This window comes from Montipora foliosa, chromosome 6 (assembly GCF_036669935.1).
Source record: "Montipora foliosa isolate CH-2021 chromosome 6, ASM3666993v2, whole genome shotgun sequence".
In the NCBI taxonomy this organism is placed as follows: Eukaryota; Metazoa; Cnidaria; class Anthozoa; order Scleractinia; family Acroporidae; genus Montipora; species Montipora foliosa.
The window spans coordinates 35,969,325-35,996,824 of NC_090874.1; the positions used below are offsets into that span (position 1 = coordinate 35,969,325).

The window sequence follows — 27,500 nt, forward strand, 5'->3', positions numbered from 1 at the left end:
ACTGTTAATTAATTAAAAGAAAAACAAATGACAGCGGGTGATGCTGGTACAAAGAACAGCCGAAAGAAACTAAGAAATTTCGGCCATTTCCAACATACCGCGGCTGCAAGTTGTGTACTGGCGATTTCATCATGTTGTCAATAGGCAAGATTAGAGTAAATATCTTATTCATAACATTTCAAGAAAGCTGAATCCAGCATTTTCACTTTTTCGCTGCAATTTAATTGGGGCATTTACTATTACGTAGAAGATGGGCGTTGAGTTTCTGAATGAACAAGCGAAATTAAATGTGTCACACCGTGAAGCCCCAACACTGAACGCATCGCTTTGGTTGCTCCACTGCATGTTGTAAATTCGGAGGTGACGGTGTTTGAAACTTCTCGCTTGCAGAAATCTCCTTCACTGGGCTCTTTATTGTTATTGTTGCAGTTGTAGTTCGTCACAGAGGGAGGTCAAATGTATTGCACTGCATGCTTCAGCTGATGCTTTGCACTGTATACACTGCTTGTGTACCTACTAAATAAATTACACCCTTGCACAGTTTTCGTACAAATATTAAGAGTGTAATGATTGATGGCTAGATTAGGTTTCCTCCTTGACTGTTTTGATTTGTGATATTTTTTTCTCTTATATTTATTTTTTGAAGTAATACTTTTAACTTAATTAATAATTATAATTATTTGTAAAAATGTATTTCCTTTATCGTTCATATTTTAAATCTGGTGCACCCACTCGATTAGTGTAAACGATTTTAGGTGTCCCAAACTTGCACACAACTATCGTATTAATAGCTTGTCTCTTTGTAATTATTATTCTTTATTCATTGCTTTTCTTTGTTTTTCTTGTAAATATATATATTTTCGTGTGAGTTTAGAAGTAAAAAAATTGAATTGAATTGCTCAAATGGGTGTAGTGCAGTGCTTTTATAGTCAGTGAATTCACCGCCTCGTCATTCTATTGTACATTTGCTGTACAGAAAACTAACATCTACCCAGATTATAACAACTCGGATACCTTTCAGGTACTCCGAGTAATAAATCTACTCGGGAAAGGCTTGACTCGTATGCCACGTATGGGAGTTATAGGCTCCCCTTGACGAGCTCCTGGTGCCTGTTGCGGATGGCTGGAAAACAACAGGAATGACATTGGGGATAACCAACAGTGATGTTTGGAGATAACATCTGATATGGTAACCATCCAGTGTAGAAAGATCCCAAACTTAGAAGCTCCTGGCAGGGACGGTGTGCAAGGTTTCTAGTTGAAAAAACTGAGGGGCCTTCGTGGGAGAATTGCAGACAAGTCGAATAACATATTGAATAGACGAGAGAAGTTCGAGAGAAGTTGCCAACAATGGCTAACCTTTGGGAGAACGATCAGGCGAGATTGTGTTTGAAGGACCCCGGCCAAGGAAATGCAGCTCACAATTGTAGACCTATCGCTTGCCTCCCCCTTATGAAGAGGCTCATGACAGGTGTCATTGCTGAGGTAATGTACATTATGTACAAATATCCGGAGTAGATTCTACCTGAAGAGCAGACGGGGAGTCGAAGAAGACGTAAGGGAACTAAGGATCAATTGCTGACTGACAAGGCGATTCTTGAATATTGCAAAAGACGACACACTAACCTTGCCATGGCGTGGATTGATTATCGCAAGACTTATGACATAGAATGTTTGGTATTGCAGATAATGTGAGAAAGTGTCCTCTGATTAGTATGGATTATTGGAAGACCGAACTGACATCATGTGGACAAACATTGGGAGTTGAATTGTCAACATCAAGAGAGGTATATTTCAGGGAGACAGCCTTTCGCAATTCCTTTTTGTATTTTGCACGGTTTCACTTTTATTTGTGTTGAGAAAGCCAAAAACTGGGCACGCATGGGGAGATCATGAGGTCAAGATAAGCCACCTCTTGTTTGTGGATGACCTAAAAGTTCTTGGGAAATCCTAGGAACAGATTGATTGCACATACAGACAGCTCATACATTTAGCACGGACATAGGGATGGAATCTGGGATAAAGAAATGTGGGGCGCTAGTACTGAAACGTGGTAAAATTGTTAAAATTGCAGGAATTGTGCTACCAGACGGGGAAGTTATGAAGGAGATTGATAATAGCGGGTATACGTACTCAGGCATCCTGGAAACAGATCAGTTGAAGGAGAGAGAAACGAAAGACCCCTTAGAATATATACGTAGGCTGAAAGTGAGAAGAATAAGATCATGGCTGTCAACACAATCTTGAGGTATTCTAGGTGGCGTAGATCAATGGAAGAGTGATGAGGTAATGTAGATGGATAGAAAGAACAGGAAAATGATGACACTACATGGTGTATTACACCCCAAAAGTGATTTGGACTTGGTGTATCTATCACGACAGAAAGAAGGAAGAGGCTTGATTAGTTTTGAAATGTGTCAGAAGGCTGAAGATTTAATCTTGCATGGTACGTTAGGAATTCGAACGAGAGTAGTGAGGGGGGCAAGTTTAAACAAGACGGACAGAATGCCACCTTGAATGGGTGGAAAGAAAAAAAAATGTATGGTCAATTCCTACGGGAAATAACAGTTGACAAAGATAAGACCTGGGAATGGAAAATTGACTTGAAAGTTGAAAGGAAGCGCTTATTTTTGCAGCCCAACAACAACCTCGGGCACTGAGAACGAACCGACACCAGGGGCGTAGCGTCCATATACGCACGTACGCCCGTGCGTACAGCTCAAATCCGGGAATCCTTATTCCGTGGAGGCATTAATTTTTTTTAGTCATTATAAAATCGGGCCAAGTTTTTAAAATTTCGAATTAAACTGGTGTCTCTGTGTGTGAGTATTTCCAGTACCTTTTCATTAATCCATACAGGCCTGGCCAAACGCGTACGGATCCAACATATGCATCATCCAACATTGTTGGACGCTGTTGAAAAGTGTCGAAAGAGGTGACCAACGAATGCAACATATTAACATGTTGGATCCAGAATTTTGGACTCAAGGGTTTGGAACCAAAATATACTCAGAATCCTTCGAAAACAAACTCTCGCCATGTTGGCGTTTTCAAGTTCCTTTTAAAATTATCAATAGAGTCACTCTCTGTGATAGCAAGAGGACAGTTGTTCCAAAACCTGGGAACTGCAACAGCAAATGCCCGGTCTCCAAAGGTCCCAGGGACGTCACTGCGTAGGGAGTAGCGTCCCAGGGTCTTGACTTGCAAAAGATCCTGCAGATACATTGGCGCCATGCCCTGTGAGAGCTTTGAACACAAGAAGGACTATCTGTTCGAAGAGAGATTGCTGAGGCCCCCCTGTAGCCAACGACGCACTTAACAGACGACTTTAACGTCTTAGGCGATAAATGTCTCAAGCATAAATTGGCCATTTACCCAAATTGGCCTAGTCCCCATCAGCGTCAGATTCTTTGTGTATTGTATCATTCACATTTAAAAGGATATGGAAGTACCTGGAACAAAACGTTTTCTTCCCAAATGGCTTAAATTGGGTACGACATTGAGTCAGCCGATTTGGTCCATTGTCTAATTTTCCGCTAACCGTGGTTTAAAAGTTGACTTTTTTCTGACTCTGATGGGGACAAACCATAAATGTAGTTTACGATAAGAATATAGTTTAAGCGAGTTTTCATTTTAGCAAGTGTCAGGAGCGAGTAAAACGTGAAACCACCGAAGGTTCTTCTCAGATTGAATTTATCGGTTATCGGATGACACAGCACGAGCAAAATGACTGCACAGTGTTATTCACAAGGCATCAATCAACAAAAGTGTGTCGGGAAATTCAATGATATTAGAGAGATTAAGCATCGCGTTTTCGTGAAACGGAGAACGCGAAACGGTGGGCTACCGATGAGTTATTCGAACTCGTCTCTCTGTTTTGAAAAGGCCCTTGATACTTGCTGCTAACAGCCAAGAAATGAGCTCACATCAAACGAGTTTCTCACATTTTTGGCAAAACGCAAATTTTAGTTCCATGTTTGCCGTTTGCCGTAAACGTGATGCTTAATCTTTCTATTTAAAGTAGTTTTCCTTGACGTGCATTTACGCAACACGTCTCTCATATTTCTAGCTACTCCAACTTTAGATGCGGATATCTAGACAACCAATCAGAATATCGCAAAAGCCTGACACACTTTTTGATTGATGCTGTGTAGTCATTTTGCTCGTGTTGTGGCATAATTTATAAATTCAATAGAAGAACCAACCTTGTTCCTAGGTGGTTTCACGTCTTAGAGGCTACTGACACTTACTAAAGAAAAACTCGCCTTAACTATATTCTTATCGTAAACGGCGTTTATTAAGCTTTCTTCTGATGTATAGTTTGTTAGGATTTTATTGAAAGTAGCGCGCGTACGATTTTTTTACCGAAGGACACCCGCGAAGGTGGGAAGTAACCTTAACGTCAACAAATATTGCAGCTCGTTGAACTGTGGATTACGTCACACCCAGCCACCATGTTGACCACTGTCAAACAAAGCTGAATCAAAATAGGAAATATTTCGTTCACCAAGTTGTCAATAGTTGAACAGCATTGACGAATAGTTTTCCAATCTCAAGGATCATCAAGGAAAATACAGACACTCGGTCAACATTAGGGAGTTTAAGAAAAGACGACGGCTACGGCAACGACGACGCCAAAAAGCAAGAATATTATTGGTTAAAACAGGAAAAAATGATCGTGCTGCACGTGCGGCACGCAATTTTGTACATTTCTTTTCCGCACTCGTCAAAACAACGAATTAAAATGACCAGTTTGCAGGTTTTGACGGCAACGTGGACAAACAACAGTAAATCTTTCTTTCTCTTTACTGTGTTGCCAGTATGGCAATCCCAGTCGGAAAATGGGTAAATTTCGTTGTTTTCTTTTCTTTTCTTTTACTGGGTTGCCATAGGCAATCCAGTTAGAAAATGCGTTGTTTTTTTTCCGTGTCATGAAAAGTCTTGCCTGTCACTCCCCTGCTAGGTGGTGTCTTTGTGCATAGAGTCTTCTGTGCGGATTTGTTAGCCGAGTGAGGGGGATGGGGTAATGCGTAGATTTTTCTGGTGCACACAGGAGAACATTTAATTATTAACCTGCAATGGCGTCGAAAGTCATTGTAACGCGAATGGCGTTTTAGTTCATTTTTAAACAAAATATACCCTTATGGAGCTCAAGAATGGAACGTCAATTGGATAAACACGACAGGCGGTGAAAAATAAATATCTGGAATCTTTAAGGCGACGAGTAATGGTCTTCGACAACAATTTCATTTTTCGCCGTTGGATATCAAGCGGGCTTTGTTTCTAATATTCTACTAACTTGGTATTATATACAACACTGAAATCAAATGGCAATGCTTTTATGGATTTAAAAAACATTGAAGGAATCGAACGCCTTGAATGCATCACAGTGTTTACTGAAGTCGCATCTAAGTTGTCTGGCAAGTTACATTCATTTTGTACTCAACTCTGCAAAGGTAAAAAAAAATGGAAATGTGATAGTAAAAAATTATTTGAATGAAAGCTTGTTGTCTCTTTTGTGCTTTATTATTTACGGTCAAAGTTCTTTCGAAAAGGGTTTGATGTGAACTGTCAGAAATTTATTTAATTGCATATGCTTTGTGACACCGATTGCGTATCTCGTTTGCACGCACGAAATTGAAAAAGAAAGGGTTTTTTGCCTCTAATAGCAAATATGTTGTTTGTTTCAATAAATTTTTCGCTGGAAAAGATTTTTGTGAGATTTCCACCTTTTGTGAATTTATCATGTTGTGTAATTTTCGAGCTTAACAAATTTGCATACGTGTGTTGAAATGTGATGCGGGAGGATTTTTGTGGTAGTGCACTGTAAGCAGCGCATAAGTCACGAAAATAAACAGGTCTGTTGGAAGCGTGGTTGAGTTTCAACAAAATGAGCCCCAAAATCGGCAAAAAATCGTGACGCTGATGAATAATAAAGTAGCTGCTATTCCCAAAACGATGGAATTACCTGGTGATAAATAACCTCGTCTTGAAGAGTAAATTTTTGACTTTGCAGAAACAATGGTCAACCTCAAGAGTTAGGCGATTGTAATCTTTGTGTTGAATTCGCACATTTCTTGTCAAACTTTATAACACTTGAAAGAAAAAGAAAACTAACTAATACAAAAACAAAAACCCGGTATCTTGCCATCATTTGAGACAGATGCTTCACTGTTTCGTGAGTAAACACACCGCGGTAACTTGATCACAGCGCCCACTGAGTTCGATTTCACTTTCGATTTTACGATTTACTTTTGCAGCCAAAAGTACAATAACCGATTTGAACGTAGCAAAAATGTCGCAAAATGATTTTCGCTGATGGTAACTTTCCATATTCGCGGTTCAAAATTAATGTTGTTTTTTTCATGTCGTAACTTTTGTTGCTGATGGCAAAATATTTTATTCTCGATCGACCATCCTGAAAACTTCCTTCTGCTCTTCCTGAAAACTGTGCATCAATGTTTATTTACTTTTGCATCAATATTTGCTTTGCATAAAGCAAGCTAACAATTTCTGTACCTTGCTTAGTTCGCATTTTTGGGCATGAAAAAACAATTTTCGGTAATTATTTAAATTTTTTTAGGTCACCCATCCAGATACTAACCCCGCCGGACAGGGAAAACTGCAGTGAACTTTTTTATTACAAAGCTGTCAGAAGCTCAGAATGCACGCTTAAACTTGTGGCGAAAAGAAGTTGTGAGGGAACTTGGAAATGATCAACATGTCAGCCTAGAACCCAATGTTTCTCGATTCCCTTTTATTTTCTTCAATCTTTCTGGGTTTAGTAATTTGCTAGTAACCACACGTCTTCTCAGGGGGCTATTTACCTAAGACTTTTACCATGACACGACAATGATATGCAATACCAAAACAATAACATGTACTATTAGAGCTACATATTGAACTTGAACATCCTGGAAGACAAAACGCAGCTCAGTTGAAATTATGGAATAAAGCGCTATGTTACTGCACTACCACACGTACCCGATGCGTGCCTTTTTTTTTTTAAAGATGACAGGAATTTTTTCAGTTTCTGACAAATCATTAATAGGCTGGTAGCCAAGTTTTTAACCTCAGAAAAGGATATGTTTCGTCGTATCGACGTGTGAGCCAAAGGGCCTCCGCTGGAACGACGTCTGGGTGACCCCTTAAATGGTCTTAATGACCCCGACTTAAAAAAATTGACTGGAACACTGCAGTCGAAAACCTCCCAACTCAGTTCCTTCTGTTTTCGAGTAGCACGTACAACAGGCAACCCAGTGTACGCTCATCGAGCGTCTAGTTTTTTTTTCTTTCTTTTTTTTTCCCCCCAGTGTCGGTAAAAGTCTTGTCACTTCCCTGCTAAGTGGTGTCTTTGTGTATAGAGCCTTCTGCGCGTATTTTCTTAGGATCGAGTGGGTAGTGGAAATGCGTAGATTTCTCTGGCGGACACAGTAAAATATTTAAGTTAACCTGCAATGGCGACGAAAGTCTTGTAACGCGAATGGCGTTTTAGTGGATCTTTAAACAAAATATACTCTTATGGAGCTCAATAATGGAAAGTCAATTGGATAAACAAGGACAGGCGGTGAAAAATAAATATGTGTAATCTTAAAAGCGACGAGTAATGGACTTCGACAAGAATCTATCGCCCGTCGAGCTGAAATCAAAGTGAGCTGTATTTCTAATATTTTACCAAGTGTGCTGCTATGTAGAACACTGAAACCAAATGGAAAATTCTCTGTTAACTTATGGGTTCAACAAAGACAGAGAACGAATCGAACACCTTAAGTGGATCTGTGATCTCTGTTGTCTGGCTATTTGTATAATTTTATATGTACTGAACTCTGCACAGTCTTCAGGTAAAAAATAATTGGAAATGTGACAGCCAAGAATTATTTTAAAGAAAGCTCTTCGTCTATTTTGTGCTTCATTATTCAAGGAAAAGATTCTTCATGGAAATGGTTTGATCCTAAACTTTATTTTGTTGCAATTGTGTATGGTAATGTGACACGATTGAGTTTCTTCTCTTCACGCACGAAATGGATCGTAATGAAATAGAAAGGGGTTTTTGCCTCTAATAGCAAATACGTTGTTTGTTTCAAAAAAAAATTTCGCTGGAAAAGGTGGCCTTTATGAATTCATGATGTTTTATAATATGTCGTTAGTTATCATTTCCCCTCATAACAACTAACGACTTCGCAAAAATTCGTAAGCCACAAACCCGTCTAAAACACAGTTTGCCCTCCGATTGCACAGAAAAGACGAGCACAACTGTAAGAGGTAAGTGTAGTTTATTTCTACATTTACAGCTTACTTTAGCATTTATAAGCTAAAAGTACATTTTCCCATACAACGTCTATAAATCGTACACCGAGCTTGGGCTGCCTGTGTTCCCCGTAGTTCATTCAGTTAACACAAGTTGATCACGTGGTTGCCTAGCACGTGATCAATTTCCTCCTTTCGACAAAACCTCATGACCTTTCCGTTTATTCATAAAAGTCAGAGACTGATTTTCGTGTTGTTAAAGGAGCAGTGTCATAGGTAGCGCATGCGTGACAGCCTGACAAAAATGTTGAAAAAGTTTGCCAACTTTTTCAAAGGAGTGTGTGGGGAGTGAATATCTTACACAATCAAAGCCATCCGTGGTCACTTTAGTGAACCAAATATGCTGTGGCAATTAGAAACAAATTCATTATATTTTCGTTGTTGTTCTTTGCTCCTTTTTTCTTTGATTTTGTTGTTTTGAAGGGGATTTCATAGTGTGTTACCATGTCGAGTCGTGGCGGCCATCGAGCTGGAAGCGGACAAATAGTGATTCAGTCTCCTCAAGAAAGCAAAAGAAGAGCAGTAAAAATACCACTACAGCATCTGCAATGAAGAGAAAATTTTAAAGACGTGAATTCATAAGAAATTCGACGTTTGGTGTAATCGAAGCGCAAGCTGTTTCACAATTATAGCGAGCCACTTAAATGTTAGAGACCACCAAATCATCGTTTGTTGATAACACATTTACTGTGTTATTTTTTTTTCTTCATTTGTCTTTTGGCTTATCTTTTTCTGGTGCAAACGTTAAGCCAAACAATGTTTTGACCTTGCATCAGATTAGACTAACAAAAAGAGGAATTATGAAGCGGAAACAACACCTTCAGCCCTTTCTTAGTGTGTACAATAAACGTTTGCTTAGTGCAACTGCAAGACATGCTGGAAAACGTCCGTCAGAGCAATTTGCAGTTAGTTTTTTGCAGACTATTTATTTAAAGAAGAAACGTGTGAATTTTACTCAAGACCGAGTTTTGCTATCTTTAAACTTAAGGAGATCAGCAAATCTGCTTGAGATCAGAGCAACATTATCAGCATAATCCAGGTCTTCTAGAACTGATGTAAGCTCCCATCTCAGGCCGCGTTTCCTGTTGTTTGTGTGCCGCATGACCCAGTCCATGATCAAGACAAAGATGAAGCCAGACATCACGCTCCCCTGCCGCACACCGCTCTTCACTTCAAACCAGCTAGAATACCTTCCGCCCTCTGTAATACAGCTTGAGCTCTGATGGTATAGTGCCTTGAAAGTCCTGACAAAGATGTCAGGGATGCCATACTGCCCCATAATGTCCCAAAGTCGCTCTCTGATGATGCAGTCAAATGTCTTTGGAAAGTCAACGAAGTTAATGTACACTGGTGCTTGCCATTCCTGGCACTGCTCCAGGATGCTCCGTAGAGCAAAGATTTGCTCAGAAGCTCCCCTTCCAGATCGAAACCCTGCCTGCTCCTGCCTTATCATCTCGTCCACACCGCTCTTCACTCTGTCAATGAGCACCCTGCATAAGATTTTGCTTGGTACGGAGAGCAGGGGTATACCGCGATAGTTATCACACTCAGTGAGGTCTCCTTTCTTCGGCACTTTCACTATGAGTGACTTCTTCCAGTCCTCTGGTACACATTGATCTTTCCAGATGGAGTTGAAAAGTAAGTGGAGTTGCTTCACAGCATCGTTCTCAGAGCACTTGAGCATCTCAACACTGATGGCATCAATGCCCGGACTCTTGCCATTCTTCAGACGGTGGATAGCTTTCTTGATCTCAGCAATTGAGATGTCACCAGTCTCGATGCTTGTGATGACTTCAGGTGCTTGATCTATTTCTGGCAGTGGTATGTCAGGTCGTGGTACGTTCAAAACTCCCTCAAAGTGCTCCCTTCACCTTTCTAAGACTTGGTCTTCATTTACAAGCCGCTTGCCTTCTTTATCTTTGATGGTAGTCACGTTCCTTCTTTGTCCAGCTATCTTTCTAATGAGCTGGTACAGGTCACCGCTACAGTTGTTTCTGGCCGCTGTTTCAGCTTCTTCTGCTAAATTGTTCAGCCTTCTCCGCTTGTCTGCCCGGGCACTGGTTTTCACCTCCCTGTCCTTCACTGCATATGCAGCAGTGGCTCTCTCCTTCAGGCGGGCAGATCGTGTACGCCCTATCTTCTCCTTTAACCTTCGTCGCTCTTCAATCTTCCTATAGGTCTCTCCACTGATCCAGTCATTCTTCACTCTTCTCTTCTCTCCCAACACCTTCTTGGGACTCTCATTGTAGACCTTCTTGAATTGTCCCCACCTCTCTTCAATGTCTTCTACGTAATGTGTCGCCAACACCTGGAATCGGTTACACACTTTCAGCCGAAATGCTTCTTTGACACAGGGATCTTGAAGCTTTGTGGTGTGGAAGATGATCCTCTCCTTACTCTTCCTCTTTGTACTTTATAGCTTTACCCTAACCTTTCCCATAACCATGTGATGGTCCGAGTTGGCGTCTGCCCCTCGCATTGCTCGATTGTCCATCAGTGAACCTCTGTATCTACCATTGATGATGATATGGTCGATTTGATTCTGATCCCTTGCATTCGGGGAGGTCCACGTGATCTTATGAATGTCTCTATGCTTGAATAGAGAGCCACCGATCACCAAATTGTTGTTGCCACAGAACGTCGCCAACCTCTCTCCGTTCTCCATGTTGCCCCATCACCTTCTCCCATCCTTCATTGTCCTCTCCGATTTTGGCATTCAGGTCCTCCATTACAATTAGTACACCATGCCTGGGTGTTGCTTCTACCTCTCGCTGCAGCTGCTCATAAAATTCTTCCTTGGATTCGTCCTCTGCGTCATTGGTGGGCGCGTACACCTCGATGATGGTGAGTTTTGCAAAGCGTGAGTTAAAGCGCGCACTCATGATTCTCTCATTGACAGGGTTCCACTTCAACAGTGTTCTTCTTACTTCCCTCTTCAGAATGTGTCCTACTCCTCTATGATGCTCCTCTTCTGCTCCTAAGTACAACATGCTCTCACCTGTTGCAGTTTTCAGTTCTCCAAAGCCAGTCCATCGTACTTCGCTCAGACCAAGAATGTCCAGATTGTACTTTCTAAATTCACTGGTGACATTAGCAGTCTTTCCTATATGATAAAGTCTTCGCACGTTCCAACAACCAAGTCTCAGGGTAGCTTTGGGTGTCAGGAGGGAAGCCCCAGGCGACTTAATCAGGTTGCAGGGATCCTGTCGGCTTTGCCCCACATCTGTCATACGCGTTATACCAGAATTCCAGCTTAGAAAGCTATCCTCGGGCACCTCAAACGTCGCCCGACGACACCCCCGGATGAGCTCGTCAATCATCTTTTCGGTTTCCGTAATCAGATAATTTTTACGGGGTGCGGGGATTAGCCGCACGCCCAACCCCCAACCTGGAGGACCAGTGACTACCATTTAGTCTGGCTTCTACCCTTTGATCTGTCCGCCAAGGTTGGACCTACTGGGGGGATACCCCCGACGGTAAAGCTCTCAGGGTCACTGAGGCACGCAAGCTCCCCCACCACGACAAGGCAGCAGTCTTTGGGGGAGGAGACTGGTTATAGCCAACTCATATCCAACGCGCGCTCATGGAATAATTGTTAACTCTCAAGAAAGAAACGACAGTTTTCAATTTACAAAACATGTTTCGACATTCTCATGTCATCTTCAGTTGCAAATGAGCTTTTAGCCGTTGTACATTTGAATTTATATTAAGGTAAGTTACAAAATAACGCGTCAAAACTTGCGTACAATTTGAATATGAAATACGAAATGCACGGAAAACAAAAATAGTGCGCATAACAATAAAATAAGAGACAAAAGGAACAATGTAATTAAAAAGAAAGAGACAATTCTAGATGCCTCAACCTGCTGATTAAGAATAGGATTTTCCCACTTAATGTGCAATGCCTCTTTGATCTTAATTTGGAATTTTGAGGCGGCAGAATCTAAGATCGTGAAACATTCTGTATTACAAGAGTCATGACAGGCCTTAGATGACTGCAGTTGCCTGTAAACATGCGAAGACTTGTCCGACAGGAGATGCTCACGAGCACGTGTACAAAGGTGGCGAGTGGTCTAGCCAATGTAGCTGGCATTACAGCCAGCACACAAGAATTTATAAACGACACGCGAACGTAGACCTTGCGGTACGGAATCTTTCACGCTGAACATGTTTCTAAGTTTAAACGTACAAAAGGCCAACTTAACATCTAAATCAGCTTTACAATAATGTTTGAGTAGTTGTCTTAAATTAGTCTGGGCGGTTTTTGGCAATCCCATTCTTAATCAGCAGTTGAGGCATCTAGAATTGTCTCTTTCTTTTTAATTACGTTGTTCCTTTTGTCTCTTATTTTATTGTTATGCGCACTATTTTTGTTTTCCGTGCATTTCGTATTTCATATTCAAATTGTACGCAAGTTTTGACGCGTTATTTTGTAACTTACCTTAATATAAATTCAAATGTACAACGGCTAAAAGCTCATTTGCAACTGAAGATGACATGAGAATGTCGAAACATGTTTTGTAAATTGAAAACTGTCGCTTCTTTCTTGAGAGTTATCTCTGCTGTCTTTACGTCCGTTTGGAAATAATTGTTAAGTGTTCTTCTGGACGAGTATATGTCATCCTCGAAGTGTGTTAATTTCAAGGCGTTGTGGAGTTAGTTCGGCCTTCCAAATGCCCGGTTTGGCTGGTCAGTTCTGTCAAATGGTAAGCGTCTTAAGACTGCCAGATCGGTTTGGAGAGAAAACAGAAAGTTTACCACCTCCACAGACCGTATATTTTCAGCGTTTTGCGTTGCTGTTTTACAGAAGACCTCAATGAAATTTAACATGATTAAAAACGCATTTACAGTTCTAGCATGCAGAAACATAATTTGGATCTCCGCACAAAGTCGTTCTCGTTGCCACTTTTCTGCTTACGCTCCCTTGATAGTCGACGCTTTTCGTGAGTCAACAAAAGCTCTTGACAAAAGCTCTTGACAGTCGAGTCGCTTCTTCTGTGGCTCAACACGGCTACACGGTGATGCTACGTCAACAAAATCCCTTGACAGTCGACGCTTTTCGTGTTCAGGTACGGTTTGGAAAATATTTTTTTCCCGCATTTTTCGCTGGTTTCAATCCAGGTTTGACATAAGATAGCCGTGGTCAGAACAAACTGGTGGCTACGTAGTTATTCAAGTCAAACTTAAAGCTGAATGTTTATTTTTAATTTGTTTAGTGCTGCTTTTTGCTCTGAATTGCAATTTTTGGCTAAGTCTTATCTTAGATTTTTAACTTTGCATCTAACAAGATTGCAAGATGCCTGGACGGCCTATGGCAGAAGAACAGAAACGAAAGAAGAGAGAAAGAGAACGAGAACGACAAAACAGTACACCAGTAATAGCTCAAACTTGGTGGGATTAAAGAAGTTACTCCATAAATAGGCCATTTCCGAGTTCATGTCTTCCTCCTCTTCAAAGCGAGTCTAAGTGCGAAGTTTTTGTTATGGTAATTAGTTCTACTTTACATATGAATGAAAATGAATTTTCATAACAAAAACTTCGCACTTAGACTCGCTTTGAAGAGGAGGCAGACATGAACTCGGAAATGGTCTATTATTTTCTTGCACACTAAACCGTTTGCTTTTTCTACGGATGAGTTATTTCAAGTGGATGCATATTTTTAAAAAGTGGTTTAGTCGGTTTTTCCTTTGCTCAGGAATGAAACTCAACAAGCCAAGCAAATTTTGCCCTTATGCTATAAACGCGTAATCGCAATGAGTTCTCGTAAAAGTAAGGAGAAATATCACCAGCTTGTGTTTTCAGAAGTTTGTTTAGAGCACGTACAGGTAATTTGTTGGAGATCTTGTTTGAAGTTTGTCCTTTCTAGCGGATTCTGGTTATAAGCCAACCTGGCGTGTTTCAATGAAATACATCAAAATGTAAATGATCTCGTTTTCAGAGATAAAGTGGAATAAAGTACATCAATAAAACTCCTTTTTTGACCTTGAACCGACAAAGACGATGTCACATTACGAGTTATAGTGATTTCTAATTTTAGCGTGATTCAAGGGCGTAGCTAGGGGGGGTCCTGGGGTGCCCGTGACCTCTCCTTTGTAAGTCTTTTTTTTGCGCAAACAACCTACAATATTCAGGTTGCGAAAACGCGATTACCCTCTGTTTGACACAGTGTGAATCCCCCCCCCCCCTCCTCCTTTGAAAAATCCTGGCTACGCCCATGTGATTCTGAAATTGCTTCTTTCCTTTACCGTTCGCTTGCTGAGGATTTTCTTGGTTTCGATTAAAGAAAAATTAATTGTCAAACTGGTGAATTCGACAGTAAATTTCGCTGGAAAAACAGATATCGCACTCATCCCTTCGTGATTCAGGTGATATGGGTTTTACGGGTGAAATTTACCGTGGAATTCACTAGCCAGGCAGCGAAGAAAATGACATAATTAAGCAATATCCGGAAAAACCAAAACGCGGACAATTCCAAAAGCCTTTTATTTTCACTAATCCTACAGCTAGTAAGAATAAACAACCCAGGAGCTCCGCTTTTAGGCTTGGCTAAATCTATATACAGTCAACTCTCTCTTAACGGACACCTATCTATAACAATAATAAGACGTACACCTGGTGCTGGTCCCGGCCGTTTCTTAGTCATTTTACTATAACCAAACTCTCTATAAGACGGCCACCTCCATAAGACGGACAACGGACACGTTGAAATCGTCAACGGACATTTGTGAAGTGCTGAATGTGACCGCAAATTACGATTTAGGGAAGAAAATTTCTTGTACGTGACTCTTTTTAACACCAGACGTTTAATTGACAGCTCTTATCTTGTCGCCGGAGTACATAGAGTATAAGTTAAAATTAAATCAGTCATTGTCCCGTTCAAAAAACAACTTGGAGGTGACAACCGAATTGTATTGTAATCTAAAACTGGTAGGTTTCGTTCAGGTAAATAACTAAAACAAACTTCAAATAGAAGCGTTTTCACCGCGCCCAGGTTCAGCACTATAATCTTAAAATTTCTGGGATCATGTTACGTCGACTCTCTATAAGCCGGACACATCTCTAAGACGGACAGATGAGGCCGGTGCCGATGATGTCCGTCTTAGAGAGAGTTGACTGCATTATTGATATAGACACTGCTATGTCTCTTCCTTGTCCGTATAAGGGCTTTAATTGAAAATGCAAATAGCAATAACAAGCATTGAAAATACAAATTAAAATAGTGGCTATCTCTGAATTTCATCCTCCATTTGGCTTTGACAACAGCAAGAATAGTTGTGTTCAGGCAAAATGGTAGCAGAAATTCTGCCAAATCTTACTTGTAAACTATACAAAAACTATCGAAAGGCAAAAAATATATATATATAACACTTGGAAAATACAAAACTAATTAATGATCATAATAAGTGACTCCAGTATCAGAAATACAAGAGGTTAGGAGAGTATGAGAAAAGCACAACGCTCACTTAGAGTGCAGCAAATGAGCTGATCGTGATCACAAATATTTGTTTCCTACCTTAGTTAAAGTGTTCTTGATGAGAAGTGAGTGTGATAATAAAAATATTCAAAAATATATCAAATTCTCAAACCCCTTTTTTACAAACTTTGCATCTAAATGACTATATACATCGAGATTAAAATGGGTGATGCTTTGTAAGCTGATGCAAAAATAATTTCTTAAGTTAAAGGGGCTATGTCACGTTATTTAGGATTTTATGGGAAATCTTTATTTAATCAAGAGTTTGAAGCTCAAAAATGGTAATGTGCAATTCCTTTACTGATAAAAATTATCGTTACATCACAAACAAGATGATTCCATACAAAACGTTTGCCGTAAACTTTTTTCGAGATTACCCAAACGCAATCTGTTTCAATCTTGTCCATCCATGCTTATCTTTCTTTTTGCTGTATTTCTTTTATCATGTTAAGCAGTTTTAAGGGGTTATTGCAATGTTTCATATTAGATACTTTTTGAGCATTTTGGGTGTCCTGAAATTACACCATTTTGTGTGAAATAGCCCTTTTAATTTCATTAGAAAAAATCTCACTCATTGCCTAGAAACTTTCAAAAACTAAGGAAAAGCTTTCATGCAATTTGTAGTCTAATACATCCTGGCTGTTCAACAGCTAGTTCTTTTTAGATGCCACATGTAACAATAAAAGTCCTTTTTCTGGCTTTCACAAACCAATGGTTATAAATATTGAGCCATTGGTCAATGACATTAAAATTATTAACATAACCTAACAAGGGTTACATAATTTGATACTAAGCAGTCTTTAATTAATGGAATTAATGAATAATGGAATTTCCCCAGCACCTTGTTACATATAAGCTAAAATGACTTCAAATTTTCTCAAATCATTCTGATGTCCACAGTATTAGGGGTCTATTAGGTCTTGACGTAAGAGTCCAAATAGCATTATCTAAATGCCATTATAAGAAATTACATTCACAATCTTCACCAGAATAAAGTTTATTTTGGCCATTCATACAAAACTCACAATTTGTAAGCCTGAGGAGGCCAAACCTGCAAGCCACAGTAAATCCAGTCTTTTTTGGTCACAATTTGATTCAGAAAATAAAAAAAATTATCGTCAAGTCAGGTAATCGTACGTTTTGGCTTTTGTTTGCTGGTTTTTTTCCATAGCAGTTACTGGTTTGCTCATACAGACTGCATGGCAGTGGGCCAGCTTAAAACTGATTGATTGTGCTCATGGTTTTTCTAAAGCTGTATCCATTTATATCACCTTTAATGAACAATATCTACTTATGCCTTACTAGTTTGAAAACTCATTTTCCTGTAAAGGAATAAGTAATTTATGGTTTTCCCCCAAGACCTAGTAAACTCAATAATAAAACATTTATAACAAAATTGCTGTCACATGAACTCAAGGCTGCTGCCTAAGAAAATTTTAAAGGGGCCCTCAGAGCTAAACGCTGAGAACTTAGGAGCCCAACATATGAAGTGAAAGGCGTTGCTGTGAAAAATTAAGGAGCCCACAGCTATTCTTTGGGAGCCCCAGGCTACCGGACTCCTGTTAGGCAACAGCCTTGGAACTTGTCATGGGCAAAACACATGGCTTGCAGTGCTCCAGACTCAGTAACGTACCAAGCTAGTAAATAAAACAAAGCAAATTTCCAAGTGAGTTTCCAAATCATTCTGTACAAGTGTGTAAATAATAATTACCATAACTATTATCAACATGTGCATCCAAATGACAAACTGCTCTCTGCAAAATTTGCGAGCCAAATGGGAAAAGCCTGGGCTGAAAATGTATTTGCTGCCCTGATTCTGATTGGCTGCAGAGATGTCAAACAACTTTGCTTGGTCAATGAGATCCTGAGGATACAGTTTCAATGCCAGAGTTGGATGAGCTTTTGTTTTTTTTCCTCCATTTTTTCTCGTGTTTAGCTGATTGTATTGTAACAACAACTTTCCATACCATAGTTTCATGTTACACCTCTGTTACACATTTTTTCTTATTAAATGAATTTTGGTCTTGTGTATTGATAATAATGATAGTCACTTGACTTTCATCAGGCATTTAGTTTATTTTTGTCCCTCACAGCATCATTTGCACCCTCACAAATGATGCTATTCGGGCCACAAATAAACTACGGGTTGTGTTTGATTGACCATATTCCCGAATAGGAATACATGGAATAAAAGTTAGAAATCCTTCATTTTTGTGGAGATTCCAATTAAAATTGTCAAGAACCTACTAAAATGCTATTTTAAACTTATCTTTATTATCCTTGTTTCTTCAAAACGCCAAACATACCGTTTTAAATCATTGCTATACCATACTCTTATTCCAAAATAGGGTCAATCCAACCCATCTTATTATTATGTCATCCAAAACTCATGTAATTGTCCAATTGCTCAACCAGCTCTTGTCTCAACTGTGTACATGAAAACACTAATTCTGTGTCTATGAACAAGGTTTCTTGCTCGTCTTTTTATTCAAGAGTGAGACACTCTGGCTTTAATCTTCCTGTGACAACAATTATTGGACATGTAGAAACAACACACACATAACTTACTTTTACAATATTAGTCTCCTCCAAAAGAGCTTTTCAACTTCTTAACACACAGTTCAAGAGTTTTGCTTCTGTCTTTATGAAGACTAATGTGATGGTCAAGAGCTTCTTGTTCCTGGAAACCTTTTTGGCAAACCCAGCATTTTAATGGTTCTTCATCTGCATTCACACCATTTGGCTCTTGTTTGCAATGACCATTTTCCTGCCAACTGTTGGCACCATTTTTGTCATAGTGCAGCTTGGAATGGTCAAAAAGCATTGACAGTGTAGGACATCTCACCTCACAGTACGAGCATTTATAACACTTCTCCTTCATATGGCTTTTCATGTGCACAGAAAGTGTGGATGGAGTGCGGTAACAATTGTCACACTGAGGGCACTTGAATGGTCTCTCACCTGTGTGAATTCTCACATGTCCTGCAAGTTCATTAGTGGAAACAAAAGCTTTACTGCACTCACTGCACTTGAAGGGTTTGCTCACAACTTTCATCAACTTATCAATGTCCAGATATGGTTCACCAGCATGCACTTTTCCATTCACATGACCAGCCTTGTCATCCTTAGCACAAGCCACACCCTCTTTGGCAACAGCAAGTTCAGCCATTTTCAATCCAGGAACTAAATTAAATACTCCATTTGTAGAAATTGCTGGTGAGCTTTCAAGTGCTCTGTTGTGGAGAATGTAGCTGTGCAAGTCCTGGTGACTGGCAAGCTCAGAGGAACTTCCAAAGGCCATAATGCAAAGATGGCATTTGAAGGGTAGATCCACAAGATGAAATTTTTTGTGTATAGTGAGATCAGCCATTTGCTTAAAAGACATATCACATCGACTGCAGGAGAAAGGCTTGTCACCAATGTGGCTCCTTCGGTGGACACCAAGTTCTGATGCAGTCTTAAATTTTTTCACACAAAAGCTACAACTGTATGGCTTTTCACCAGTGTGGGTTCTACAATGCACAATCAGTTCTGACGTTGTCTTGAAGGACTTTTCACAAGTTGTACATTTAAAAGGTTTTTCTCCTGTGTGTATCCTTTGATGCACAACAAGTTCTGACTTTCTTCCATATGATTTGTTGCACTGGTTGCATCTGTATGGCCTTTCTCCTGTGTGGATCACCCAGTGTTGAAAAAGCTTTGATTTGAAAGCAAAAGACTTGTCACACTGGGAACATTTGTAAAGTTTCTTGCGAGAGTGGGTCTCACTGTGAGCAGATAGTTCGTCTGGGCTATTAAAATCCAATGAACAAGTTGAACATTGATATGATGACATAGTAACATGTGTTCTTTCGTGGGCTTTAAGTTGTTCTTTTCTTTGAAAAGCCTTATCACAAATTTTACATTTCATAACCTTCACAACTTTGTGGCTATTCTCATGTTTCTTTAGATCAAATTCTGTTGAAAAACCTTTCCCACATTGAATACACTTGTGGGGCTTTTCTGTGCAATGGCTCCTCTCATGAAAGGTTAGGTCAGCCTGCCGGAAAAAGGCTTTGTCACACTTTGTACACTTGAAATTTCTCTGACCAGAAGTAACTCGCTTGTGTACCCCAAGTTCAGATGCTGTTCTGAAAGATTTCTCACAATGGGTACATTTGTAAGGTCTTTCACCAGTGTGATACCTGTCATGAACAACAAGCTCAGACTTGGTTTTGAATGATTTCTCACACTTTATGCACCCGAAAGGGCGCTCTCCAGTATGCACCCTCTGATGAACTATAAGCTCAGACTCTCGTTTGTAAGTCTTTTCACAGAGAGGACATTTATAAGGTCTCGCAACACTGTGACATACTTGATGAAGGAGAAGTTTTGACTTGTACAAGAAAGCCTTGTCACAGTCAGGGCACTGGTAACACTGTACTGCACCAGAACTACTGCTTCTACTCTGATGGCCTGAGGAAAGTTTGCTAGAAGAAATGGCATTCTGTAATTGGTCAGCTTCATTGAAACCATCAGAATATTGGTTAATAGTAGCAGGTTGTGCCTGATTTTCCATAGCTTGAATTATTTCCCCTTTCCTTTCATGCCTGCATCTGAATACAAAAACAATAACCGGAGAAAATCTTTAACTCACTGGTAAGCCTAAGGCTTCAAGACTCAAGCATAAAATAAACAAATAAATAAAAATAAAAAAGCCAGCCATTGACCCTCGAGCAAGAAATGGCTGTCAACTCTAATGTAACTATCAACTACCGGTATTCTGTATGGGATAAGTTGATGCACATGACTAGTAATTGAATGGTGCATTTGATAAAGCAAACTGGGCTAACGCTACAGGCCAAATTATGAAATTTCAGCCTTACAGTTTTGATGCATTATAACCTACAAATGTTGCCCTAGCAAAAAAAGAAATACCCCTGAAAGATCACCTTTGGGATATCTCTTTTTTTTCCCGTCAGAAACAACATGTACTGTAACTATTTATACTTCAGTATGACAGTCTTTAATTAAACTGTGAACTATGATGTATGGTACATGTAACCAATCCAGAGAGAATTTGTACCTAATAACATTCTTACAATGCAAAAATATTATTGTGAGCATGTGAAACTACAAAAGTTTTGCAAAAGATACATTGTAAATGTGATAAACAGCCAAAGAATGTGAGAAGAGAAGGGAAGAGAAGAGAAGAGAAGGGAAGAGAAGAGAAGAGAAGAGAAGAGAAGAGAAGAGAAGAGAAGAGAAGAGAAGAGAAGAGAAGAGAAGAGAAGAGAAGAGAAGAGAAGAGAAGAGAAGAGAAGAGAAGAGAAGAGAAGAGAAGAGCAAGAGAAGAGCAGAGAAGAGAAGAGAAAGAAGAGAAGAGAAGAGAAGAGAAGAGAAGAGAAGAGAAGAGAAGAGAAGAGAAGAGAAGAGAAGAGAAGAGAAGAGGAGAGAAGAGAAGAGAAGAGAAGAGAAGAGAAGAGAAGAGAAGAGCAGAGAAGAGAAGATAAGAGGAGAAGAGAAGAGAAGAGAAGAGAAGAGAAGAGAAGAGAAGAGAAGAGAAGAGAAGAGAAGAGAAGAGAAGAGAAGAGAAGAGAAGAGAAGAGAAGAGAAGAGAAGAGAAGAGAAGAGAAGAGAAGAGAAGAGAAGAGAAGAGAAGAGAAGAGAAGAGAAGAGAAGAGAAGAGAAGGCCGACCAAAGTCAAAGCCAACCCAAAGGCTCCTTAAATTTCTTTAGATTCTGAAGTAACTTGCAGCAGGGGTGGGTGTTACTCCAATCCCATTGCATGCACAACTTGTCCCCAGTAAAACTGCTGCATGTACTCATTTTACCCACCACAAATGGAGGGAAAGCTGAGTGGACTTTGGAGCGCATGAGCTGGGATTAAAATTGGAGAACTGAGATGCAGTCCTTGAGCGATATCCACCACAATACCTGCACTCCCTAAAAGCCAAGGAAATGATAATAATAAAAATAATAATGTTAATGATAATGATAATGATAATGATAATGATAATGATAATGATAATGATAATGATAATAACAATAACAACAACAATTTTTTTTAAGGGCGTGTTCGATTGACCCTATTCCGGAATAAGAATACGTGGTGTGATGATTTAAAACTGTATGTTTGGAAGGATAGGACAAGACAAGGATAGGACAAGGATAGTAAAGATATGTTTAAAATAGCATTTTAGCGGGTGTTTGACAACTTTAATGGGAATCTCCGTAAAAGCAAAGGACTTCTAACTTCTATTCCATGTATTCCTATTCCGAAATACGGTCAATCGAACACGCCCTAAGTCTCAAGGTTATTTAGCCTACATGTATGTAGCACGAGTGCTCTACTAATTGGGGAGACTACAAATCAAATCAAATGCTGGTTTTGGGGAAAACGAGAGTACCAAGGCAAAACCCTCTCGGAGCAGAGTAGAGAACCAACAAACTCAACCCACATAACGCCTTGAATCTAGGAATCGATCCTGGGTCACACTGGTGGAAGGTGAGTACTCTCACCACTGTGCCATCTCTGCTCCCCAATGGACCATAAATAGGAAGTTGTAATGGGTACCGGTAAACCTATGGCAATCAATCATTGAAAATCATAATTTAATTATTATTATTGTAATACTAATAAGCTTTGCAAAATGGTGAGCATTTCATAATGTGATCAAACTAGGGACCAACCAACATATTAAATTAAGCACTAGAAATCCTTCTCTTAAATGCTTGTGAACATTATATCCCACATAATGAACTAGTGTCAGTGTTTCTATTGACAATTATTCTTAAGTGTTTTGACAGTAGATGAGAAATACAACAAATAATTATCAAAATGCACCTGACATGCTCAATTTTTGCTCCCACTATGGATTAATTAACAATGTGAAGAAAAAACTCCACTATTTCTAAAAAATAGATTCTTGTGTTTGCTGCAAAACCAGTTTTAAGGGTTGCAATGTCATGGTGACTTACATAAAGATCATGATCCAATTTCCTTGAGAGGTGAAGCAGTACTCCAAATTAAAAAAAATTCCAGGTTGTCCCTCTTGCAAAAGCAGGGCAACTAAACCCGTAAAATTGTTTGCCCTGATAAATGCTTGGTTGTACATTAGGAAACCCCCCACGATGTATGCCTTGTTGAGATGCAATCAAATGGCATTGGAACTGGGCATCCCATAGTTCTAAACGTGCACCTGTAGAGGTGCCCAAACTTTGATTGACAATTTTAAGTGAAATAGTCTTCAGTTTCAGTTCAGGTAATAGGCCATTTTTCAAAGGATGTGAGTCAGCCACTAACCAGTTTCAGTTGTTTAAGTTAACCAGTTTCAGCAGTTTTAAAGCATCGATTTTTTTCAGTTTCAAGAGTTTGTAGTTTACAGAAACCCGCCACAGAAATGGAATAATTATATAATCATTGTAAATAAAACATTGCTTATCCAATACACAGTCTCTTACAAAAACTTTGAAGTCATCGATACTCCAACTCTTCATGGGCAAAGTCACGGTTTAAATTTTAGCCTACATGTTTGTGATAAACTCTTGTCTCTTGCATTTTCCTATTAGACAATATTTTTGGCTGAGGTGTAGCAGATTAATAATATTATTGTTAACTTCACACTACTGTCGAATACTAACATTAGAAAACCGAAAAGTAAGTCAGGTGCTGCTTGTGTAATTTATTTTCTATTTTTTGGCTGGGTTGTCAGTTGGTTTTTCTTTGGGCAACCAGGCTTTTCATTTTACCAAAAACTGGCCGCCCAGTAAACTTTCTGGTTGTCTGGGATGACCGAACAACTGCTAATTTCGAGCACTGGGTGAAGTGTGAAAACTGCTGTGAGCCACTTTATATTCTAATCTGAGTTGTCTCCTCATTCCAAGTCTTACTAAATCATTTAAAGAACGAAATGATACATGAAATGAACCATATACTGAACTGCCGATATGAAATCAAGTAAATCTATGATCCTTGCAGTTATGGACGCAATTTTAGCAATTGCGTAGAGAAGCCTGAAAAATTCAGGACTTCAACAGGGTTTGAATCCATGACCTCGTGAGGATCATAGCTTTACTTGATTTCATATCCGCAGTTCAGTTTATAATTTGTTTCATATATCATTTCTATCATTGATTCATTCCTCACAGGAAAATGGGAACCCACAAATGACCAGCTCCCAACGTCAATGGCTTCATAGCTCAGTTGGTTAGAGTATTGCACCGATGTCGCAAGGTCACGGGTTCAAACCTCGTTGAAGTCCTGAATTTTTCAGGCTTCTCTACGAAATGGCTAAAATTGCATCCATAACTGTGAGGATCATAGCTTTTCTTGATAAATTGTTTAAGTTACTAAATTGAAACAAGCATTAATATTATTGATGCCTTGGTGCACATTCAGGGTTTTGCATCCATTGCTTCTAAAATTTGGGATGATGATAATAATAATAATAATAATAATAATAATAATAATAATAATATTAATAATATAAATGGCAGCGCCCAGATGACGGCCTCGTTGAGAACATCACCTATCCTCAGAAAGGTGCTGCATCTCTGAGCTGTGGGAAGGAGCTGAGACAGGGTGAAAGCAGAAACGAATCTCATACTACTACTACTACTACTACTACTACTACTACTACTACTACTAATAATAATAATAATAATAAACTTCTTTACTCACTGGGGAGAGATAACAATCAACTTGATCAAATAAAGTGTGAAAAAAGAAAAAGACTCTTGGAGAAGAGTGCCTGGCAAATTCTCAAAAACTCAACCCAATGGCGTGGAGTCCGATATATGTCGGTGGGAGACGAATCCTCTCACCTCTAAGCAAAGTAATGAGGGCACTACCGAGCGATTTGTGACTTGGTGAGATTTACACTTAATTAAATATACCTGTACTTAATTGATAATTTTTTTCAAGATCACGTCGTACGCGCGCGATGCTTCCTCCGCGTGCCAAATACTTCGACCACCAACATTGCTGATCCTTGGTAACGGATTAAGCATAAATTGAAAATACTATGATTTTATATATTTTACTCATAAAATCTTAGTGTTCGAGCAAAACTGTAAAATAAGAGAAGCCAAATGGGAAGTTCATGCTACCGGATGCGCGTAGATTTTCCTTGTTGGCATTTCAGAGAAGTTTACATACCGACACACAACACTCGAAAGACTTCATAGATATCTGGAAGCGATAAATACTAACTTTAAACGGAAGAAGAGCCTTTGATGGAGAATTATGCAAGAAGGTGAAACGTACCTCAGATACTTTTGAGAATGCTTGCACTGATTATATCACCCAAGACGCTCGATTAACATTCAGGAAATCGTGAAATCGAGGCTGATGATATCAAAGAACACGGCACGAGAGGGCTGGGTCAATGGAACACCGCTGTGAAGAGTTGTAACTTTTGTTACATGATCTTTTCTCTAAATTTACTTACAAATCATGAGATTTATCCAAGCCTAAAAGCGGAGCTCCCGTTTCTAACCCCAGAAACCAATGTGGTGTACATCAAATAATTATGCTTCTGCATAAAGTACAAAATTAATCGTCCTTACTGGATACAGTTTACAGTGATCAAACAGATCAAACACCTCTGAGGTGACAGCAGTAAAAAGAAAAGCAAACAATAAGCAACAATTTTAACCAACAACTAAAACTGAAATTACATGCACAGTAATCTCTTCACGACATTTTTCGTTTGACTTTGTCTCTTCAGTTTAGGCTAGCGTGATAAATTCGGCTGGTATTTTTTACACGTTACAGGTCACAGGTCATTGTTTTACATTGTCATTGTTTTACCAATACAGAAAGTACCCTAAACATTCATAAAATATTTTATAAATATCTGGGATACTTTCTGTATTGGTAAAACAATGACCTGTTACCTGTGACCTGTGGCCTTTGACCTGTAAAAAATATCAGCCGTAGTAAATTCCCTTACTCGACTGCAATTTTACAGTCAAACAAAGCAGCTCACGACTGAATATCCGTTTCACACTAAAAGCCAGAATCTCTGTCAACATGGAATTGCAAACGTTTTCAGGCCTTCTTCGCTTTTTGGCGAGTTTTACAAAATATGTGAGGCAGCGAGGCATATAATGAGAAGGAAAACATTACCTGAAAGCTAACCGTTGTAAACAAGTGTTTTGTCTCTTGCTCTACTTCTCTAAGCTTTACGTCGATTTTCATTGAATTTTCTCTTCTTCTCTTTCCCCGGCTTTTCTCGAGAATTTCTTCGCTTAAATTTCTCACATTTCGTCGCCTCCTCTCTCGTGCTCTTTCCTTCTCATCGTCCCGTTGTTCGTCATTAATATGATTTCCCGCAAAGTAAAACGGGGGTTGCCAAATGCAACGCTGCCACGCGATTCCCGACAAGGAAAATTGCCCAAACACTCCCATCCCCAGAGGCTTTCCTGCCTCCCCACCTCCACCCTGTCAGTCTGTACGGACGGACGTACGTGACGTCATAACCAAAATTTCTCGCATACACTACTTGCACAAATCCCATAATACACCTCTCTTACCCCCCAAAAATCTGCATAGGCATTGTTTTCGATTTCTCTTGGGACATTTTCATGTCCCAGGAGAAATTGCAAACAATGGTTATGCAAAAAGTCTTGTGGGGTAATAGAGGTGTATTATGGGATTGTGCAAGTAGTGAATGGATAGATTTCCCAAAAAATCTTACCCATGGTGCTCCGCTGGCGGGAGCTTACCAAACTTACCAAACTGGCGGGAGGAAACCAAACAATTAAAAAATACAACTGTACGGACTGGGAACAAACGAAATTGATTGACATAAAAGGGCAAGAAATATCACAGGCGCCCCAAGCTCAGTGTGAACATGGCCGACAAAAATATAAGGATTTGTATGGGAATCCCGATAAAAAGCTTAAGAAGATAATTACCGGTATATGAAAAAAATCTCAATTAAAAAGCCTAAACTTATTGCCGGCAGAGCCAGGGGAATAAAGAAATTTACGGTTGACAAACTACGGTCTGTCACCCTGGTAAGGGTGAGTTTGTTACCAACGGTCGAAGCGGTGGCCACTCTTGTGATAAAGCACCGCCTTCGAAAGCTGTTTTGTTGTAATATTCACCGCTTGACGTTGCTCGCAGGACTACTATCGCGTTGATGGTGGGTTGAGATGAAAGTTCAATCTTTGTCAATTAATTCTGATGTTGAATTGTGACCGTGGGAACATTTTATCCAGGAATATTTAACTCAAATTGGTGGCTCCTGAGATTTAGTCTCCAGCCTTGGGATTTTATTATAACCGTTGACAACCCAGAAATTGAAAAATGGCTCAAATCGCGCCGGATCTGGAAAATAACCACACAGGAAGGAAGCTGTCCACAATGGCAATAAGTTAGGCTTTTTAATTGAGATTTTTTTCCATATAATTATCTTCTTAAGATTTTTATCGGAATTCCCATACAAATCCTTATATTTTTGTTGGCCATGCTCACACGGAGCTTGGAGCATCTGTAGTACGTGATATTGGAGTGCATTCATCTGTGACAAAGATGCAACAAAGTGCGGTTATTTTCGCAATAAAGTGACGGGGCAGGAGCTTCTGCAGCAGACTCGGTCGTTCTAAGTTTGAGGCCTCAAAACTAAAAGGCAATATTAAATACCAAAAAACTAAAACTTTCTCCAACCTTTTTTTTTTTAGCCTTGATACGATCTATAGTTTTATCCTATACAAAAAATAGTGCCGCGAA

The 27,500-nt window shown here is 39.5% G+C and overlaps 1 protein-coding gene and 1 pseudogene across 5 annotated transcripts; one reads left to right on the forward strand and one right to left on the reverse strand.

Annotated features, from left to right (window-relative positions):
• LOC138008657 (uncharacterized) overlaps positions 1–27,500 on the forward strand; it is a 482,701-nt pseudogene that overhangs the window by 244,327 nt on the left and 210,874 nt on the right.
• On the reverse strand, positions 14,776–25,099 carry LOC138007224 (zinc finger protein 271-like). Of its 5 annotated transcripts, XM_068854015.1 has the most exons (5): positions 24,659–24,851; positions 21,599–21,706; positions 18,350–20,376; positions 17,360–17,418; positions 14,776–17,189 (listed from the first exon to the last, which is right to left on the reverse strand). In XM_068854015.1, the coding sequence occupies exon 3, from the start codon at positions 20,337–20,339 to the stop codon at positions 18,360–18,362; it is 1,980 nt and encodes a 659-aa protein (XP_068710116.1). In that variant the 5' UTR covers positions 20,340–20,376; positions 21,599–21,706; positions 24,659–24,851; the 3' UTR covers positions 14,776–17,189; positions 17,360–17,418; positions 18,350–18,359. The 5 variants fall into 5 exon arrangements, with proteins under 5 accessions (XP_068710116.1, XP_068710114.1, XP_068710118.1 ...); XM_068854013.1 differs by lacking the exons at positions 21,599–21,706; positions 24,659–24,851 and adding an exon at positions 25,029–25,099; XM_068854017.1 differs by lacking the exons at positions 21,599–21,706; positions 24,659–24,851 and adding an exon at positions 24,975–25,035.